Source organism: Engystomops pustulosus, chromosome 10 (assembly GCF_040894005.1).
Source record: "Engystomops pustulosus chromosome 10, aEngPut4.maternal, whole genome shotgun sequence".
In the NCBI taxonomy this organism is placed as follows: Eukaryota; Metazoa; Chordata; class Amphibia; order Anura; family Leptodactylidae; genus Engystomops; species Engystomops pustulosus.
Genome location: NC_092420.1, coordinates 101,162,594 through 101,181,806, shown reverse-complemented (window position 1 = coordinate 101,181,806; position 19,213 = coordinate 101,162,594). Strand labels below are relative to the sequence as shown.

The 19,213-nt window shown below is 43.2% G+C and overlaps 1 protein-coding gene across 2 annotated transcripts in view; it reads right to left on the bottom strand.

The window, feature by feature from the left end:
* TNNI3K (TNNI3 interacting kinase) overlaps positions 1-19,213 on the bottom strand; it is a 164,798-nt gene that overhangs the window by 76,131 nt on the left and 69,454 nt on the right. For both annotated transcript variants that reach the window (XM_072128309.1, XM_072128310.1), the window contains 4 exons: positions 16,909-17,001; positions 16,763-16,820; positions 15,569-15,763; positions 14,764-14,868 (listed from right to left, as the gene is read on the bottom strand). In XM_072128309.1, coding sequence (XP_071984410.1) covers positions 14,764-14,868; positions 15,569-15,763; positions 16,763-16,820; positions 16,909-17,001 — 451 coding nt within the window. The remainder of the gene's footprint in view (positions 1-14,763; positions 14,869-15,568; positions 15,764-16,762; positions 16,821-16,908; positions 17,002-19,213) is intronic.

Here is a 19,213-nt window from a genome sequence, read left to right as displayed (position 1 = left end):
ACTACTATAATACTGCCCCCTATGTACAGGAATATAACTACTATAATACTGCCCTCTATGTATAAGAATATAACTACTATAATACTGCCCCCTATGTACAGGAATATAACTACTATAATACTGCCCCTTTGTACAGGAATATAACTACTATAATACTGCCCCCTATGTACAAGAATATAACTACTATAATACTGCCCCCTATGTACAAGAATATAACTACTATAATACTGTCCCCTATGTACAGGAATATAACTCCTATAATACTGCCCCCTATGTACAGGGATATAACTACTATAATACTGCCCCCTATGTACAGGAATATAACTACTATAATACTGCCCTCTATGTACAAGAATATAACTACTATAATACTGCCCCCTATGTACAGGAATATAACTACTATAATACTGCCCCCTATGTACAAGAATATAACTACTATAATACTGCTCCCTATGTACAGGAATATAACTACTATAATACTGCCCCCTATGTACTAGAATATAACTACTATAATACTGCCCCCTATGTACAGGATATAACTACTATAATACTGCCCCTATGTACAAGAATATAACTCCTATAATACTGCCCCTATGTACAGGAATATAACTACTATAATACTGCCCCCTATGTACAGGAATATAACTACTATAATACTGCCCCCTACGTACAGGAATATAACTACTATAATACTGCCCCCTATGTACAGGAATATAACTACTATAATACTGCCCCCTATGTACAGGAATATAACTACTATAATACTGCCCTCTATGTATAAGAATATAACTACTATAATACTGCCCCCTATGTACAGGAAAAAAAAAAAAAAAAAAAAAAAAAAAAGAGAGGGGGAGTACTAATAGCCATAAATAAAAAAGTAAAATTTAGATTGATTAAAAATATAAGTGATAAAGAAGGCAGGTATATCATATTGGAGTGCGAAATTTTTGATGAACTATTTACCATAGTTAATATCTACGCGCCGAATGTGGGCCAGAAAAAGTTTGTATTGAAAGTATTAGATATAATAAAAGATACCCTTAAAGGTAAACTTATACTAGCTGGGGACTTTAATACGGTGATTGATTCTCGGATAGACCGCTCCAATAGAATTAATACTTCTCATATCGATCTTAAAAAATTATTTATTGATCAAGATCTGCATGATATATGGCGATATGCACATGGTAGTGAAAGAAATTATACCTTCTTCTCTAACAGACATCAATCCTATTCTAGGATAGATTTTTTTACAGTAAAAAAAGAATTATTGAATAGAATTCTAAATACAGAAATTCTCCCTATCACATGCTCTGATCATGCACCAACGACCATGACTGTAATAATGCATAAAATCCCATTTTCTAATAATAATTGGAGATTAAAGTTTAGGACTTTAAAAAAATATAGAGATAGAGTTGAGAAGGCTATACAGGAACATTTTTACCAGAAAGAGGCAAACCTGTTGTCAACAGTGACACTTTGGACATCACATAAAGCAGTAATTAGGTGCCTTCTCTCAGAACTAAATCATCGCTTAAAAAGGGAAGAAAATCAAGAGAGAGATTCCCTAATAGGAAAAATTGCATGTCTAGAAGAATTACATAAAAAATCTCCTACAGATCAAATCAACATTCATTTATTAGAGTTAAGACAGAGTCTTCAACAGCTTATGGAAAAGGACTATGTTAAGAACCTATTTAAATCAGGAATGACAAAATATAAAGTAGGATTGAGGGCTAAAGAGGTATTATCTAATAAACTAAAGAAAGAACAAATAGATAGGAAAATTGAGAAATTAATATTTAATGGTCAAGAAATATATGACCCACAAAAAATATTAGATAGGTTCAGTGATTACTACTCAAACTTGTATAATTTGGCATTAGCCGGAGAAGTTGATAGCCCTTCAAGCGAAAGTATGAAGGAATATCTGATGACCCTGGGTCTCCCAGAATTGAATCCTGGTCAAAATAAGATTCTAGACGCAGCATTTACGCTGGGAGAAGTTAAACTGGCTATTGAAAGATTAAAAAAAGGGAAATCCCCGGGCCCTGATGGTTTTTCGAATGATTACTATATTGAAATGAAGGACACCTTGATACCTCACCTCACCAACTTGTTTAACACTTTTAGGGCAGGGGAGAGAATCCCAGAGGAAATGGTATTGGCAAAAGTAGTCACCATACACAAGGAAAATAAAGACCCAACTCGTCCTGATAATTATAGACCAATTTCCCTTTTAAATAGTGATCTAAAAATCCTTTCGTCCATAATAGCCTCTAGACTGTCCCTAGTTATAAATACATTGATAAATTTAGATCAAGTAGGATTTATGCCGAGAAAACAAACTAGGGACGCTACACGCAGAATAATTAACCTAATACAATTAGCGGGGCTTCAGGAATCCCCATGTGCAGTCCTGTCAATTGATGCTGAAAAAGCATTTGACAGGGTGCACTGGGGGTTCCTCGAAGCTGTCCTGATTCAATTTGGTTTCTCCTCCATATTTTTGGGATTAATAATGTCCCTATACTCTTGCCCGAAAGCATATGTGTCTGGAATGGGACTTATTTCGAAAAAGTTCTCTATATCAAATGGAGTGAGGCAGGGATGTCCTCTATCTCCATTGATTTTTAACTTAATGATGGAACCACTAGCCCAAGCCATAAGAAGAAATCCGGGCATTCATGGGATCAAAAGCAGAGACTAAGAACATGTGATAGGGCTATATGCTGATGATATAATCATCACTTGTATGGATCCACTCTCTTCTCTAGAGGAGATAAGGAAAACTATTACTAAATACTCTAGTCTATCCTATTATAAAATAAATGAAACAAAAAGTAATATTTTCTTAATAAATGAAACTAGTGATCTTAAACAAAAAATCAGTTCAAAGTTTTCTTTTGCCTGGGCAAAAAACGGTACAAAGTATTTGGGAATTATGTTAGGACCTACTCTGGAAGTAATTATTAATTTGAATAGTTCGGACTTGATAGATAAATTAAAAACTTTGATTAAAAAACTACCAAATTCATTATCATGGCTTGAGAGAATAAGTGCCATCAAAAGTAACCTACTTCCTACAATACTATACTATTTTCGTTGTATTCCCCTATCATTTGCAGAGTCCACTCTCAAGATAATTAAGAAAATTTTGATCCAGTTTGTCTGGAATAACAAGCCTCCAAGAGTTTCCAGCCAAACACTATATGTGAATAGATGGTGGGGAGGGGCAGGCCTCCCAAACATATTGATATATCATCAAGCGGTAATCTTGGAGGCTTGCAAGAGATGCTGGATAGAGAGCCCTCCGGAAAACTGGATGCAGATAGAAGCGGAGTTTGCGTCATATGAGTTATTAAAAGATCTGCTCATAGCTACTAATTTGGATCTAAAGAAAAGTTATATCCAGCTTCTCGATACCACAAGGTTAATGCTTGTGGTATGGATCAAATTTTGTAGAAAACAGCAGAGGAGTAAAAAACACTTAATGCTTGAACCATCAGATATGAGAATGGCCACTCTGAGTGCCTGTATAAGTGATATAAATCTGAACGTCTGGAAAAGGCAGGGGGTCTCAACATTAGCTGATATTTGGACTGAGGATGGTATATGCATGTTTGATCTCATAAGGGGAAAATTTGGTATTCCAGCTACAGAATTTATGGTGTATGCAAGGCTGAAATTCTTCGTAAGATCGGTTAGAAACGTTATGTGCATTGGAACTAATGAGTTAAATCCATCCAGATTTTTTAGGTTTTTGACATCAAAAGCTAAATACAAAGGTGGTATATCAATAGCATATTCAGAACTTGTGGAGTCCTCTAGCGATGGGAAACTGGGATACATGACTGTATGGGAGCAGGAAATAGGGAGACCTTTTCCGTTAGCGGACTGGCTTAATGCTACTAGAGGGATTAATAAGAATACGTTATGCTTAAATTATCATGAGATATTAATCAAGATTCATATGAGATGGTATACTCCTCCTGCACGGCTTGCTAACATGTTTTTTGATCAATCTGATTTATGTTGGAGACGTTGTGGGAAAAAAGCAACTCTATACCATATATTGTGGTCATGCCCTAAGCTAAGTAGCTACTGGCAGGGTGTTGGAAAAATTATAGAACTAGTAGCAGGGGGCTCCCTTGGACTCTCACCAGAATGGGCACTTTTGAACATTGTGACAAGGGATTTACAAAAGAAAATTTATAAATATAAATGGGTTATTAATAAAATCTTGACAGCAGCTAGGGTTATACTTGTTAAAAAATGGAAGGATGAAACCAATCCGACTATTACTGAAATAATTTCTTTGGTTAATTCCACATGGAGAATGGAAAAATGCCTTGGGGAACAAGGTATTATAAAGAGTAACGAGCTAGATGAATTGTGGAAATCATGGCCAGGTTATGATAGGAATATGGCATAAAATCCCTCTCATATTCAATGATGACACCAGAGAGTCAATCATAAAACCTATCTTTTTTTTTTTTTTTTCCCCCCTGTGTTTTCCTTAATTCTTATTTTTTTTTTCTCTTTTCTCTTTTTTCTCTTTGTTTTTCTTTTTTTTTTTTTTTTTACATCTTCTACCCCTTACAAGGTGCAGTGAATATTGTATGAACTATGTATGATATGTAACAATTGAAATGCAATTGCTGTTTACCTTTTGTCGAGTTTAAATATTGGAACTATAGAGTATGTATTTTTTTGTAAAAACAATAAAATAAAAAAAAAAAAAAAAAAAAAAAAAAAGGAATATAACTACTATAATACTGCCCCCTATGTACAGGGATATAACTACTATAATACTGCCCCCTATGTACAAGAATATAACTACTATAATACTGCCCCCTATGTACAGGAATATAACTACTATAATACTGCCCCCTATGAACAGGGATATAACTACTATAATACTGCCCCCTATGTACAAGAATATAACTACTATAATACTGCCCCCTATGTACAGGAATATAACTACTATAATACTGCCCCCTATGTACAGGAATATAACTACTATAATACTGCCCCCTATGTACAAGAATATAACTACTATAATACTGCCCCCTATGTACAGGAATATAACTACTATAATACTGCCCCCTATGTACAGGAATATAACTACTATAATACTGCCCCCTATGTACAAGAATATAACTACTATAATACTGCCCCCTATGTACAGGAATATAACTACTATAATACTGCCCCTATGTACAGGAATATAACTACTATAATACTGCCCCCTATGTACAAGAATATAACTACTATAATACTGCCTCCTATGTACAAGAATATAACTACTATAATACTGCCCCCTATGTACAGGAATATAAATACTATAATACTGCCCCTATGTACAAGTATATAACTACTATAATACTGCCCCCTATGTACAAGAATATAACTACTATAATACTGTCCCCTATGTACAAGAATATAACTACTATAATACTGCCCCCTATGTACAGGAATATAACTACTATAATACTGCCCCCTATGTTCAGGAATATAACTACTATAATACTGCCCCCTATGTACAGGAATATAACTACTATAATACTGACCCCTATGTACAGGAATATAATACTATAATACTGCCCCCTATGTACAAGAATATAACTACTATAATCCCGCCCCCCTATGTACAGGAATATAACTACTATAATACTGCCTCCTATGTACAGGACTGTAACTACTATAATACTGCCCCCTATGTACAGGAATATAACTACTATAATACCGCCCCCTATGTACAGGAATATAACTACTATAATACTGCCCCTATGTACAGGAATATAACTACTATAATACTGCCCCCTATGTACAAGAATATAACTACTATAATACTGCCCCCTATGTACAGGATATAACTACTATAATACTGCCCCCTATGTACAGGAATATAACTACTATAATACTGCCCCTATGTACAGGAATATAACTATTATAATACTGCCCCCTATGTACAGGAATATAACTACTATAATACTGCCCCCTATGTACAGGATATAACTACTATAATACTGCCCCCTATGTACAGGAATATAACTACTATAATACTGCCCCTATGTACAGGAATATAACTACTATAATACTGCCCCCTATGTACAAGAATATAACTACTATATTACTGCCCCCTATGTACAGGAATATAACTACTATAATACTGCCCCCTATGTACAGGAATATAACTACTATAATACTGCTTCCTATGTACAGGAATATAAGTACTGTAATACTACCCCCTATGTACAAGAATATAACTACTATAATACTACCCCCTATGTACAGGAATATAACTACTGTAGTACTACCCCCTATGTACAAGAATATAACTACTATAATCCTGCCCCCTATGTACAGGAATATAACTACTATAATACCGCCCCTATGTACAGGAATATAACTACTATAATACTGCCCCCTATGTACAAGAATATAACTACTATAATACTGCCCCCTATGTACAGGAATATAACTACTATAATACTGCCCCTATGTACAGGAATATAACTACTATAATACTGCCTCCTATGTACAAGAATATAACTACTATAATACTGCCCCCTATGTACAGGAATATAACTACTATAATACTGCCCCTATGTACAGGAATATAACTACTATAATACTGCCTCCTATGTACAAGAATATAACTACTATAATACTGCCCCCTATGTACAGGAATATAACTACTATAATACCGCCCCTATGTACAGGAATATAACTACTATAATACTGCCCCCTATGTACAAGAATATAACTACTATAATACTGCCCCCTATGTACAGGAATATAACTACTATAATACTGCCCCTATGTACAGGAATATAACTACTATAATACCGCCCCTATGTACAGGAATATAACTACTATAATACTGCCCCCTATGTACAAGAATATAACTACTATAATACCGCCCCTATGTACAGGAATATAACTACTATAATACTGCCCCCTATGTACAAGAATATAACTACTATAATACTGCCCCCTTTGTACAAGAATATAACTACTATAATACTGCCCCCTTTGTACAAGAATATAACTACTATAATACTGCCCCCTATGTACAGGAATATAACTACTATAATACTGCCTCCTAGGTACAGGAATATAACTACTATAATACTGCCCCCTATGTACAGGAATGTAACTACTATAATACTGCCCCTCGTCTTGGAATGGAAGGAGGGGGCTCTGCAGTGTGCAGACAGGAGAAGCTATTCATGAGAAAAATCTGCCATACCGAACCCTTGTCAGAAGAAGATTGGGGGTCGGATCCCGGGGCAACCACCATTGTGTACACCAGGACTGATAGACACAGGTTGGACTTATATCTGTGAAATGCTGGATTATTGTTAATAACAGTGACGTAGAGAATGTGATACTTTGTTATCCTGATACATTTAGGAATCTTGTCTTCGTGGGAATATCCCTTTAAGAGGATTTTTATTTCTGAGTAGAATTGCCTTTGTTAATCCGTCATCCACAATCAAACGCTCTGGATCCAAAGCCTTTGTGATTTCTGGGATCAAACACAGAACAGACAGAAGAGACCTAGAAATCTAATGGACGGTGATAACGTTGGGTGAATCCCTCGTGGACTGACAGTCACAATGTTGCTTTGTGTTCTCGGATTGAGGTATCAAACGCCTCGTTCTGTTTCTGGCAGGTGCAGTTATCGTTAAATCATTCATTAGAGGCGCCGAGCCGCGTGACAGCAGAACTTTCTATCCTCCGGTGATTAGCACAAAGTTTACAGAGTATAAAGGGAACCTGTCAGCGAATCAAACGCTTCCTCCTCCTCCTCCTCCTCCTCGCCGCCAGGAGCCGCAACGAGACAAACCTCCCAGTATGCAAATAACGTAAATCCGAAAATTCCATCCACAACTATGTCCACCATATACAGAACAGTCCACGCAGCTCAGGTTACTGTATTTAAAGGGAATCTTTCACCTCCTCCAATGACTCCGGATCTTTGCATCATTTAATAGCCTCGGCTCCACTGATCCCGGAGAAGTTGGAATTTCTTCTCTAGGACTTATCATTCCCGAGAAATCAGTGTTGTAAGCTCTAGCCCCAAATATGGTAATCAGGTAATCAGGGTGGTCCTGGGCACCCTGGCCCCACCCACATGACAATATGGAGATTAGTTTTCTCATTGTGTGATAAAGCTAACAGCACTGATTACCTGGGAACAGTGGGAGTAGAATCCGTGGAGCGACGTCTATTGCGGAGAAATGTCATTGGTGGAGTTGGTTGAAGCTCCTAACTCATCCCATGTTACAGCGGTAAATTGTATCCCCATAGTAATAGCGTATAGCGAACACATAATAATTTGAAGGGCCACAAGTTAAGCTGGAAAAAACAAATCACCAGCAATATTATGTGCAAATGAGCTTAGCAGAGTCACTTTTTTCCTAATTTGAGCCATTTTTAGCAGATGGATAACCCATGTGTATGGTGCTATTCTAAAGATGAGAAACTAGTCTTTCAAAATCATCAGGATGTGGTAAGCATGTGCTACAGAGCCAGAGCTGTGGGAAGTTATGTAGGCAGGGAACGTAACCTGCAGAATTCATGACAATGTTTAACTGCCGGCATTTCCAGTTCTGTAGCACAGAGAAACACTGTCCTGATATGCTTTGAAAGATAATAATAATTCCTCTATTTATATAGCGCGCACAGATACCGCAGCGCTGCACAGAGTTAGTCATATCAGTCCCTGTCCCCAATGGGGCTCACAATCTAACCAACCTACCAGTATATTTTGGAGAGTGGGAGGAAACCGGAGGACCCGGAGGAAACCCACAAAAAACGGAGAGAACATGCAAACTCTTTGCTGATGTTGACCTGGTATGGACTTGAACCCAGGACCCCAGCGCTCCAAGGCTGTAGTGCTAACCACTGATCCACCGTGCTGCAAGGCTGTAGTGCTAACAACTGAGCCACAATTGGTTAAGTGAGCCACCATGAGCTTCTCCTCTCTAAAGTTACACCATAAACATGGTTCTAGGTACTATATAGCCAGCGATATGGGCATCTGAAGTGAAGTTCCCTATGCAGCCTCTAAAAGTGACTCATCTTGGGTCATTTGTACTTAACCTTGGAGGTGATTTTTTTATAGGTAGACTTTACTTTCTCCAAAATGTTATGTGTTCACCGGTTGCGTAGCACAGAGAAACACTGTCCTGATATGTTTTGAAAGATGAGCGTCTCCTCTTTAAGATGAAACCATAAACATGGTTCTAGGTGCTATGTAGCTAATGATATACACATCTAATGAAGCTCCATATTCAGCCTCTAAAAGTGACTCATCTTAGCTCATTTGTACATATCCTTGGAGGTGATTTTATTTGCAGTTCTAGGTGCTATAGAACCAAAGATAGGGGCGTCTGAAATTATACTCCCCCTGCTCTAAAAGTGACTCATTCAAGGCAAAAGTGACTCTTCTCACTTCATTTGCATATGATTTATTGTATAGGTAAACGGACAAGATTCGGATGACAGGTTCCCTTTAAGAACCTCAGCTGCAAACCATGAACACAGGTGACGTCTTGAAGTTTTTGCGCATTCATTATACATGTTCCGCCCCAGACAGCGAGCTCATCGGGATGCGCTTTGCATTGTGCGATACACGGCCATAGATTGGAATCGGAACAGTGACATAATTAGACATTAACTTTTAATTAAGGGGATGTTTAACCCCCGCCACTCCAGCTTTCAGCTTAGAAATAATTAATTACCTATATCGTGTATATGAGAAAACCCAATTCTAGACGGTACAAGGTAATTAACCTGCACAAAGCAATATGGAGCCGCGTAATTATAGCGCAGAGGTGCGCGCCATTTCATCTCGCTGGCATAATAAATTACATTTGCCGTCGCTGAAAACTCCGACGTCTTGTCACGAAATGTTGATTTATGTTTCAGGATTGTAGCTTCACAAAGGGGGAGTGTCCTCACACTGCTGTGCTCTTAGCTCTCTGCATTGAACTGCAACTCAGCTCCTCCTCCAAGCTCCGAGTATTCACCATGGCAGTGACTCGGAGAGGGCAGGTGAGGGGGTGAGGATACGGCAGGTGAGGGGTGTGAGGATACGGCAGGTGAGGGGGTGTGAGGATACGGCAGGTGAGGGGTGTGAGGATACGGCAGGTGAGGGGGTGAGGATACGGCAGGTGAGGGGTGTGAGGATACGGCAGGTGAGGGGTGTGAGGATACGGCAGGTGAGGGGTGTGAGGATACGGCAGGTGAGGGGTGTGAGGATACGGCAGGTGAGGGGTGTGAGCAGGGGCGTCGCTAGGTCAAAAGATCCGGGGCCCGTGCCCCGGATCTTTTTGCCTGTGCCCCGAATCTCCCTGCGCTGCATCAGCGATATCACCTCTTCCTGCATCCACTGCGGAGCAGCATAGAGCAGTAAGCTCCATTCACTGCTACAAAGTCCCTGCAGAGATAGGAACTCAGCAGGCAGGGCATCATGCTGTTGTGGCTGGTGGTGAGGAGGGAGGAGTAATCGCCGCCTGCCCCGCCCCCACATCGGAGTCTGACAGGAGGGAACAGCAGCCTCTCACTTGCAGAAGGAGAAGATGCCGGGAGCGCGAGTAGTGGGCGGAGCTAAGAAGAAGGAAGTAGGAGAAAGCCAGCAGATGAGTGACACCTAGACTGGTGAATCAAAAGAGGTATCTGCAGGGATCAGAAGTGTGAGCAAGGTTTCAGTGGATGTGAGCAGGAGGTGTAAACAGGGTCAGGAGATGTGAGCAGGGGTCAGGAGGTGTGAGCAGGGGTCAGGAGGTGTGAGCAGGGGTCAGGAGGTGTGAGCAGGGGTCAGGAGGTGTGAGCAGGGGTCAGGAGGTGTGAGCAGAGCTCAGGGGATGTAAGCATGGACCAGGGGATGTAATCGTGGGCCAGGGAATGTGAGCAGGGGATGTGATCAAGGGTTAGGGAATGTCAGCAGGGGTCTGAGGGTGTGAGCAGGGGTCAGGGGATGTGATCATGGGCCAGGGGATGTGAGCAGGGGTCAGGGGATGTGATCATGGGCCAGGGGATGTAATAATGGACCAGGGGATGTAATCATGGGCCAGGGGAGGTGAGCAGGGGTCAGAGGGTGTGAGCAGGAGTCAGGAGATGTGAGCAGGAGGCGTGAGCAGAGCTCAGGGGATGCAAGCATGGGCCAGGGGATGTGATCAAGGGTCAGGGAATGTCAGCAGGGGTCAGAGGGTGTGAGCAGGGGTCAGGGGATGTGACCAGGGGTCAGGGGATGTGAGCAGGGCTCAGGGGATGTGAGCAGGGCTCAGGGGATGTGAGCAGGGCTCAGGGGATGTGAGCAGGGCTCAGGGGACGTGAGCAGGGCTCAGGGGACGTGAGCAGGGCTCAGGGGACGTGAGCCGGGGTCAGGGGACGTGAGCCGGGGTCAGGGGACGTGAGCCGGGGTCAGGATGGGTGATTAGGAGATGTGAGCAGTGTTCAGGGGATGGAGGATATGTCATAAACACTGTAAGGGTGCGAATATATCCCATGGCCAGGACACAGCGAAGATGCGATGTGATGCAGTGGGCTGGATCAATTAATGGATTGTGTCAATAATTCATAACAAAAATATTTAGTAACACTTTCATGTTAACAAGACATGAAACGGTTACTAAATGATAATGGTGTTATAGGTTATCGGCACAATCCATTAATTGATGTGTCTGGCTGCATCACATCGCATCTCTGCTGTGTCATGGCCATGGGATATAGTTGCACCTTAAAAGGGTTTGCCCATGAAAGAGAATTCACAAATCTCAATCCCCTAGTGATGTTTACACAAAAAAGATCATTTTAACCCCTTACTTTACAATGTTACTCAGTGTTATTGCTGCTATCACTCAGTGATGGTCAGTGTAAGATTCCAGAGTGTGAGCGGGGACTCTCTAAGCAGACACTTCATGATCCCTCTGTGCTATGAGATGCTGTGTGCTGACAATGTACTTAGATTATCAGGGTAGCTACACTTTTATTTAACTTCTTAACATTTACTAGTATCTGACACATGGAAAAAGAGAGACGAGACAGATCAGAGATGATGAGATCCATGATGATGGATATAACACACAATGACACTTTCCAGCTCTTGCTACATCTCTGCTCTCACACTATCGAGATGATGTTCCTGCCTCCCCCTCACCGTATAATGAACTTATCTTCCCGTAGCTTGTATTTCTCCTCTCGCTGCTGCTCTTGTATACCGGCAGGAAGTTAGTCTGTATCAGTGTGAGCTCCCCCTAGAATGCAGGGGGTACGGGCCGCTGCAGAGAACAGTTTACCTCCACAGCATCAGACATAATGGCTGCCGACCCGAAAGTCAGAAGACAGAGGGTCAGAAACCAGGGGCAACTGAAATTGTGTACACCAGGACTGATAGGTTGGACTTTTATTTGTGAAATGCTGTATTTTTGTTATTAACAGAGAATGTGCTATTTTGTATATATTAGTATTCGTGGGAATACCCCTTTAAAGCTATTTGCACAGGTCGCAGATTTTACATGCAGATTTTTGTGTAGAAAATATGCAGTGTAATACAGTATCAATAAAGTTAAGGGGATTTGGAAAAAGTCATGCAGATGATGCTTAAGAATTCCGCAAAGAAATTGTTCCTCAGTGTGGAAAATAAATAATGATCATGTTACTTTTCTTGCGCATACTCTCAAATTTTTGCAAGCGTTTTTCTACGGAAGAGTACAAATCTGCAACAAATCTGCGTCACCATGCTGTGGAATGTGATGCAGATTCTTGCTTGAAATGACATCAGATCAGGTGAAACAAAACGTAAAAAATTAATGTGGAAAATCTGCATGAAATCTGCAACATGTACAGTGGGGTCTCTCTTTTATAAAGACAGGTGTATGGCCTTCCTCTGGTCCTGTAGAAATATCACATATACATGAGAATATTCCAGTGTTGGGGGCAGAAAGATGGGCAATATTGGTGTTGTTGGCATTATTGTCATTTCACAAAAGGGCATTTTACAGTACAAGGTAGAATAGGGAGCATTTTAGAGTATTATTTGTGTAGTTCTCGTGTAACCCTATTGCAGTGTTTGGGGTAGCTGTATTAGGGGTAGCAGCAGGATGACAATGTTTAGGGACCACAATAGAGAAAATAAAGGTGGGCTTGATGGAGAACGCAGAAAACTACAATCCAAGAACACGTCACCTGCTGTCACTAATGAAACAAGTAGGTATTTTATATTATTGGTACTACAGTTGTGACCAAGTGCATGTGGGGCGTAGAGCACGTAGGTGGACACTACTGAGAATTTGGTAGATATACATTGGGGCCCGTGCCCCGGATCTTTTGTGTAGCTAGCAACGCCCCTGGGTGTGAGGATACGGCAGGTGAGGGGTGTGAGGATACGGCAGGTGAGGGGTGTGAGGATACGGCAGGTGAGGGGTGTGAGGATACGGCAGGTGAGGGGTGTGAGGATACGGCAGGTGAGGGGTGTGAGGATACGGCAGGTGAGGGGTGTGAGGATACGGCAGGTGAGGGGTGTGAGGATACGGCAGGTGAGGGGTGTGAGGATACGGCAGGTGAGGGGTGTGAGGATACGGCAGGTGAGGGGTGTGAGGATACGGCAGGTGAGGGGTGTGAGGATACGGCAGGTGAGGGGTGTGAGGATACGGCAGGTGAGGGGTGTGAGGATACGGCAGGTGAGGGGTGTGAGGATACGGCAGGTGAGGGGTGTGAGGATACGGCAGGTGAGGGGTGTGAGGATACGGCAGGTGAGGGGTGTGAGGATACGGCAGGTGAGGGGTGTGAGGATACGGCAGGTGAGGGGTGTGAGGATACGGCAGGTGAGGGGTGTGAGGATACGGCAGGTGAGGGGTGTGAGGATACGGCAGGTGAGGGGTGTGAGGATACGGCAGGTGAGGGGTGTGAGGATACGGCAGGTGAGGGGTGTGAGGATACGGCAGGTGAGGGGTGTGAGGATACGGCAGGTGAGGGGTGTGAGGATACGGCAGGTGAGGGGTGTGAGGATACGGCAGGTGAGGGGTGTGAGGATACGGCAGGTGAGGGGTGTGAGGATACGGCAGGTGAGGGGTGTGAGGATACGGCAGGTGAGGGGTGTGAGGATACGGCAGGTGAGGGGTGTGAGGATACGGCAGGTGAGGGGTGTGAGGATACGGCAGGTGAGGGGTGTGAGGATACGGCAGGTGAGGGGTGTGAGGATACGGCAGGTGAGGGGTGTGAGGATACGGCAGGTGAGGGGTGTGAGGATACGGCAGGTGAGGGGTGTGAGGATACGGCAGGTGAGGGGTGTGAGGATACGGCAGGTGAGGGGTGTGAGGATACGGCAGGTGAGGGGTGTGAGGATACGGCAGGTGAGGGGTGTGAGGATACGGCAGGTGAGGGGTGTGAGGATACGGCAGGTGAGGGGTGTGAGGATACGGCAGGTGAGGGGGTGAGGATACGGCAGGTGAGGGGGTGAGGATACGGCAGGTGAGGGGGTGAGGATACGGCAGGTGAGGGCTGTGAGGATACGGCAGGTGAGGGCTGTGAGGATACGGCAGATGAGGAGTGTGAGGATACGGCAGGTGAGGGCTGTGAGGATACGGCAGGTGAGGGCTGTGAGGATACGGCAGGTGAGGGCTGTGAGGATACGGCAGGTGAGGGGTGTGAGGATACGGCAGGTGCAGCGTCTGGTGACTTATTTATGGCGCAGTTTTATCGCGGTTTATAGAGAGTAATGGAGGAGCCGGCGTCTACCTGTTCAGGTCCCGGTGGATGATGGGGTAGGTCAGGTTGTGGAGATACTCCATGCCTTTGGCTACATCCACAGCGATTATCAACTTAGATTGTAAGTCAAGATTCCTGCAGAAAGAATAAAGTAACAAGTCATCGAAGATCAGTCTCCCCCATACAGCATAACCACAATATACCGTATAGAGGGTAAGAGAGCAGCTATAAAGTATGTGCCCCCCCGTCTCTATTATACACAGACCAGAACATGGCACCACGAGTGCTCAGTGCACCGAGCGTCATCTTCTAACCTGTCAATAGTGACAATAGTGTCTGTGCCCCCTAACTGCCTTCCCAGAATGCAATAGCCGGGTGCCGATGCCTTGTGACGGAGACGGGTAACCATTGACCCAATGTTACCATCTAAGTACCACCACTGCCAGAGCCTAATAGCCGCAGGCTACAGGAGCACTCAAATACAGAGGGATCAGGTCTCCTCGTCTGCAAAATATAAAATGTTCCTATGAAGATGTGAAAAACTACAGGAAAAAAATGACAAATATAATAAAAATAACTAATAAAGCTCTCGGGCGAGATAGCAAACTTACTGCTGCTGCAGCAGCTTCTTTCATTGTGTGTGTCCCGGTCTCACGATAGCAGGACCTCCTCCTACTCGGTGTTCACCTCTCAATAATAATCCTATTTCTATAGCTCCATCATATTCTGCTTCATCATCTCCATAGACTTGTATGGGGAGATGTGATCTGATCCCTCTCTGAGCTGGAAGTTTATCTGCCAGATCTCTCCCCAGTCTTTCTTTATGATCTTTTACCTTTTTTGCTCATGTAGAAGAGAAAATAAAGACCCTCCGGAGATGTATTGAGTCACAATAGCGAATTGACTGGGGTCGTCCAGACAAGCGCCGACAAACTGAATGACGCAGGGGTGATTGAGACGACACAGGATGGAGACCTCCCGGCAGAACATGTCCACGTCTGACTTGGAGCAGTAGGTGTTGGCTCTGTATCTGTGTAATACAGGGTAAGAAGATGGAGGTCAGGTGGATCCTATAATAGATCATTTTAGGAAGAGCTGCAGTACCAGGAATGGCCACCAGTGCATGGGGGCGCTACAGTCCGGCAGAAAGAGATGAGGACCCTTAATTCTGCTCAGGGATTTGGCTACAGGCGCAAAATAGACCAAAAATGTGGAGATAACCTCAGCATTTGCTATTGTACAAAGGGGTGGGGCAAAAGGCGAACCACACCCAAAAGTGTCAAGGGGGCAGGGCTAGAGGTGGAACTCATTTTTACAACCAAAGAAGAGGATACAAATACAAAACTACTTATGGTGGCTTATGGCTAATATTTTAGAGGAGTTGTCCATGATTTGAAGAACAATAAACAGCGCCACCGCTGTCTACAGGCTGGTTATGGTATTGCAACATAGCCCCCTGCACTACTTAAAGGGGAAGGTCCAACAACCAGATCCAAGCCCAATCAGCTGTTCTGCAGAGTAAGGAGATGGCTCCATCTACTGTATAGTGGTCATGTCAGGGTACTACAGCTCAGTCTCTATCCGACCCCCTCTAGTCTGATGATATATCTTAAAAATTGATCATTAGTGTCAAAAATGGGACCCCTCGGCCCAGAAATGCCCCTTTAAGACTCAGCATTGATACCAGCCACAGCCATTAGTGTTCATTAAAGGTGTTGTCTAGGATCCAAAAACAGCGCCACATCTGTGCACAGGTTGTGTTTGGTATTGCAGCTCAATTTCATTTAAGTGAATGAGCTGCAATACCGGACAAAACCCAGGGGTGGCGCTGTGTTAAAGGCATTTTCACCAGACTCTTCCCACAATGACACTGATAGGTGTCTGAGCCTCCTGCAGCGAGACGACTCCTATACTGCAATAATCATCCATAAAAACTGTATTTTAGATTTAAAAAAAATCTCCAATAATGAAGAAATATAATTTTCCCCTCCGTTTCCTTCATTAGCCATAAAGTGGGATGTGACTTTACCTTTTAATGGCGACAATCTTATTTCTGCATCTCCCCTTGTAGACTTTCCCGAATGACCCTACGAAATATCAGAGAGCCGGGTAAGAGCCGCCACTAAGTAATTAAAGGGAAGGTTCGGAGGCAGCGGCCGGCGCCGCATCTCACACCTGATCCAATTATTTCGTGAAATTCAATTTCTGACATCTGAAGGTGAAAGTGCGAGGGCAGGCCGGCGCGCAGGAGGAGGACATCGGCTTTCTCTGCGGAAAAAATAACACACGGAAAATAATAACATATTATCGCCAAACGTCCGTGCATGAAAATGACGAGATTATCTGGTGGAGGGGACCGGGTGCAGAAGAAAGGGGCAAGAGCCAGGCAGGGCAGGGTTAACAGCAGGGGGCGCCCCCACATAGATTGGGTACAGTTCACATCAGTAGATAATATGGGGAGAATATTTTATTAAGGGCCCCATGACAACACTTCTGTGCTCTGTCTTCTGTGCTCTTTGTTGTCGCAGGACAAAATTGACAGGAAGGGTTGTCATAGGGAACAGAGATAGAAGCGATTTTCAAATATGCCTAACATAGATGTTACTCACCTACCCAGATCCGGGCTTGACTCCAGTCTCACCCCCCACCTGGTCGCTGCCTAAATATACAAGTTATGTCCTGCAACTTAACTCTGCTACTTCATTAGTCTTACTCTGCTATACAGCTGCTGCTCGGCTCTGCTACAACACCACACCGACTGTGCGATACAACTTATCCAAACCGGCTACATCACCAGTGCAACCCTGCTAAACAGCCTCAGCTCTGCTACACCACTGCATCTGCACTATACAACCTGTCCAACTCTGCTATACAACAGTAGCCTCAGCTCTGCTACACCACTGCATCTGCACTATACAACCAATCCAACTCTGCTATACAACTGCAGCCTCGGCTCTGCTACACCACTGCATCTGCACTATACAACCAATCCAACTCTGCTATACAACTGCAGCCTCGGCTCTGCTACACCACTGCATATGCACTATACAACCTATCCAACTCTGCTATACAACTGCAGCCTCGGCTCTGCTACAACACTGCATCAACTGTACTATACAACCTATCCAACTCTGCTATACAACTGCAGCCTCGGCTCTGCTACACCACCACATCTGCACTATACAACTTATCCAACCCTGCTAAACAACAGCAGCCTCAGCTCTGCTACACCACTGCATCTGCACTATACAACCTGTCCAACTCTGCTATACAACAGTAGCCTCAGCTCTGCTACACCACTGCATCTGCACTATAAACCAATCCAACTCTGCTATACAACTGCAGCCTCGGCTCTGCTACAACACTGCATCAACTGTACTATACAACCTATCCAACTCTGCTATACAACTGCAGCCTCGGCTCTGCTACAACACTGCATCAACTGTACTTTACAACCTATCCAACTCTGCTATACAACAGTAGCCTTACCTCTGCTTCCACAATGGCTCAACTGTGATATATAGATGATCTGTTACCTCAGCTCTGCTACAACACTCCATCAACTCCATGATACAACTTATCCAACCCTGCTATGTAACAGTGGCCTCAGCTCTGCTACAACACTCCATCAACTCCATGATGCAACATATACAACCCTGCTATACAACAGTAGCTTCAGTTCTGCTTCAACACTAGTTCAACTGTGATATGCCACATATCCAACTTTGTTACTTCATTAGCCCTTTTTTCTCCTATACAACAGCCTCAGCTCTGCTACAACGCTGTATCTACTGTACTATACAACTTATCCAACTCTGCTATACGACAGTAGCCTCAGCATTTTTACAACACTGGTTCAACTCTTCTATACAATTTATCCAACTCTGCTACATCACAAGTGTAACTCTGCTATACAAGTACTGCTGCAATGTTGGATCAACTGTGCTATACAGCTTAATAAACTCTGTTACATCACTAGTGTTACTCTGTATCAAAACTGCTACACAACTTCTTCAACACTGCTACACCACAAATTCCAACCTGTTACATTGCTGGTGCAACTCTGCTCCACCATTGGTTCCTTTACTGTGTAGCAGTGACCCAGCTCTGCTAGAACACATAGTTCCATATCTACTGACTACAGCATGTGAACAGCCTTGCTTTACTGCTGCATCTATACTGCTCCACAACAGCTGCTCTATTACCTCCAGTGTCATCTGATTTACTATTAGCAGCATAGCACTAATTCAGCACTGCTACACCGGCCATGGCTAACCAGCACTACTACACAACTGCTCAGCCATGTCCTTAATGTAAAGCTTCACTGTGAATGGCCTGACACAGCGCTGATTGTGCGGTTCCTGGTCCCTGGTAAATCAGTCCCTGACTATAAGTACTGTGGAGGACTGAGCACCTGAATACAATCCCCATGCATTCCAGTAACTGTGTAATACCTTATTTCACCTCTGGGGGCGCTGCA